The 3,380-nt window shown below is 47.8% G+C and overlaps 1 protein-coding gene across 3 annotated transcripts in view; it reads left to right on the forward strand.

Annotated features, from left to right (window-relative positions):
• dnmbp (dynamin binding protein) overlaps window positions 1-2,757 on the forward strand; it is a 43,263-nt gene extending 40,506 nt beyond the window's left edge. For all 3 annotated transcript variants that reach the window (XM_076028114.1, XM_076028116.1, XM_076028117.1), the window contains 2 exons: window positions 457-1,124; window positions 1,623-2,757. In XM_076028114.1, the coding sequence (XP_075884229.1) occupies window positions 457-1,124; window positions 1,623-1,808 (854 nt within the window). In that variant the 3' untranslated portion in view covers window positions 1,809-2,757. The remainder of the gene's footprint in view (window positions 1-456; window positions 1,125-1,622) is intronic.
• Window positions 2,758-3,380: the final 623 nt, after the last annotated feature.

Raw genomic sequence — 3,380 nt, forward strand, 5'->3', positions numbered from 1 at the left:
CATACGTAGTTTTGATGCCTTCAGTGAGAAACAATGCCAACAGTCATGAGATGAAAGAAAATACATTAAATTCATAGGCTGTGTTCAAACTTTTGACTGGTAGTTTATAAATTTGAATATGTATATAAAAAAATGTTAAAATAATAGATAAAAAAAAGTTATTTTAACATTTTATTAGACTTAAATGGACTTATAATAGTGGACAGTTTTTACTGCTGTGCATATAGAATAATTAGTCCATGACTGGAAGGGTAAGAATGAGGGAGGGACGTCTGACCTGACTGACCCCCCGCCCCCATGTTCTAACCCCCATCCCCATCACTCCCTCAAAGGAAGGAAGGAAAGGTGGAATCTTCCATTGACCTGTGATGTCATGAGATCTGCTGTTAGTTTGGTGGAAGTGGCTGGAACGTCGGGAAAAGTGGCAGCTTCCCTCATGTTTCCCTTTGTTTGCAGTGGCCAAGGGCTTCATGTACAGCTCCTTCCTGAAGCCCTACAACCCTCGCCGGAGCCAGTCGGACGTGTCCATCGAGAGCCAGTCGTCCAACGAGTCGGGCTACGGCGGCTCCTCGCCGGTCTTCTCCCGCCAGAACAGCAACAGCACGCTGACCTTCAACCAGGAAACGGCCACCGTCAGCTTCTGCGCCTCGCAGCCGGCCGGCCAGTCGTCGCCGCACCCCTCGCTCGACTCCGCCTCCGCCTCCTCCTCCTCCCGCCGGAGCCACCCCAGGGACGCGCCCACCCATCCTGACCCGCCCGGCACGGTCGACTCGGTGGACTCGGCGCAACGGAACGCCTCGAGCCGCCGGGAATTCTCGGAGGCGACGTACCGGAACGCCGGCGGCCACAGAGACCCGGAGGCTTCGTACCGGTACCACAGAGACGCTTACGACCCGGCCTACACCGGCCCCAGGGGTCAGAGGGGGTCGCCCGACCCGTCCACCGACTCGTCCTCCACGCACAGGAGTGACCGCTCGCAGCGGTACGGCCACGGGGACAAAGGCTACGGCTCCCCCCAGTGGAGGAACGGAGAAAACGCAGCGCAGAAGCAGAGGCCGACGTACTCCAGGGACGAGTTGATCGAGCCGGAGCAGGAGAAGGAGAGCGATGTGGACGGCCACCAGGTGAGACCACACACACACACACACACACACACACACACACACACACACATGAAAACACACCATGTCTGCAGACTGGAAGGCAGCTCATTGATGATTACTAGTTTTATTTATTTATTTATTTTAAAGTGTCCAACTGGCGAGAAAAATGTTTTGTGATCTTTGGCTTTTGCAACAGTTCCACAGTGTCACCAACTCCACCAAGTTAAAGGATTCAACACTAAGACAGAAATTAGGAAAACAAATTGCTAAACTAAAGACAAATGTTTTTTTTTGTTTGTTTTTTCATTTCAACACTGCACACAGCCTGCTATAGTATATTTTGAAGTCTGATCTTTTTGTCTTTCACTCCTATAAATCAACAAAAGAAATGTAATGATTTGAGTGACCTGCTGCTGTGTCAGAGCCAAAATGAAAAGAAAATGCTTTCATATTAAAATCACAGATCTAAGAGACCCTAACATGCTCTTCTTTTCTTCCCTCCTCCCCCCTCTCCTCTAGATTTACTACGCCCTCTACTCCTTCGACGCCCGCTGTGCCAACGAGCTGAGCATCGCCGCCAACCAGCAGCTGCGGATCCTGGAGTTCCACGACATGAACGGCAACAGCGAGTGGTGGCTGGGCGAGGCAGAAGGCCGCAGAGGCTACGTGCCTTCCAACTACATCCGCAAGTCCGAGTACACATGAGGACGGAGGCGACGAACCCCCCCTGCCCCACCCAGCCTCCACCTCCCTCCTCCTCCTCCTCGTCCTCCTCCTCCACACCCCGGGATCGCTGCGGGACTTAGCGAGCGCTGAATCTGCGAGCTGATGGAACAAAAAGAAAATCCTTCTTTCAGGGTTCTGCTGCCACGGAGTTTGATGGTTTGAGGACTGACTGCTGCTGCCGCCGCTGCTGCTGCTGCTGCTGCTGCTGCTCTCGAAGCCTCAAAAGTCAGCATCACATGCCTATATTTATAGAGTTTTTTATTATTTTTTTTTACTTTCTGGAAAATGCACCATTTTTTGTTTCCAGTGACTAAACCTGTGAAATTGAATCAGATTTTATTTTGTATTATTCTTATTTTTTTTTGTTTGCTGACTGCAATGATTTGTACGTGTATGAAAAGCAGCGTGCACGGCGAGCGCGTGGCTGAGATGGCAACGGAAAAAGCCTGATCGACGTCGGAGGGAGGTGGGTTTTTTTTTTCCGTGCACGTGGAGGTTTTGACACCACTGGGACGAAGGCGTGAGTTTTCCACTACAGTTTGCACCATTGCTGTTCAACAATGAAGGACTGAGGCACTTAACGGTGATGAGCCACTGATTGGTAGCTTTGCAGTGACTGTGGAGCCGGCAGAGTGGCGTATGAAATTACGAAAGAAAAAAAAAAAAAAAAAATGGACTATTGTGATAGTTGGAAGGAAACGACAGAAATGAATGATGAAACGGTTTACAAGCACTCACTCCCGTCGTTCTTCACAGCAATCCTGTTGAAGCAGGTCGAGTCTGCTGAGCCCTCGGAGGAACGGCCGGCCTGATGTTTGCATTCTCTTCCATGTACATGATGTATTCTAGTGCTGCATATTGAGAATATGCAGTTGTTTCCACTTTACAACCACTGCTGAATAAAAAACAAAAATCAAACTTACAGAAATCTCAGTGTGGAGGGTTTTATTTTGGAAGTGTTAACATGCTCAAACTACAAGAAAGAAAAAGTTTATTTTTGTTTCTAGTAACCTTGTGTAAAAATGTGTTAAAGGTCCCCATGTCCCATGTTTTGCCAGATTCACGAGCACACCAACGTTTACCCCAATGTGTCTCTTCTGCTCTACACACCCGCCAGAAAGAAGAAAAGTCCATCATTTACTGATTTTGAAACAAGGTTCTGGAAATCGGCTCTTTGCTATGTCACCAAAGCACGAATACACCTCTCAGCTCAGTGTCTTTGCAAATCCACTTCCGAAGCATTTGATGCATCAGAAAACACAGCAACAGTTTTTGTATGACTCTAAAAGCTGGTGTTTTGTGCAGGTGGCTGTAAACAGAGGGCTAAATTATCCCAAGTTTTGCCTCAGCTTTCTCAGTCGGAGTCTCGCAAGCGAAATAAAGTTCAGAAAATATGTATAAGATGGGACTTTTTATAAATGTTTTTAAAAAGCATTTGTTATTAATATTTTTGTTTTGAATGTATTGCACATGTCCTAGAGGTCAAAGGTCAGAGAAGAAAATCAATCAGCGACCCTAATGATTAACCGGTGGGTGGCGTGTTTTTGGAGG

The sequence above is a fragment of the Nelusetta ayraudi genome, unplaced genomic scaffold (assembly GCF_046127955.1).
Source record: "Nelusetta ayraudi isolate G7.1 ecotype Tasmania unplaced genomic scaffold, CSIRO-AGI_Nayr_v1 ptg000022l, whole genome shotgun sequence".
NCBI lineage: Eukaryota > Metazoa > Chordata > Actinopteri > Tetraodontiformes > Monacanthidae > Nelusetta > Nelusetta ayraudi.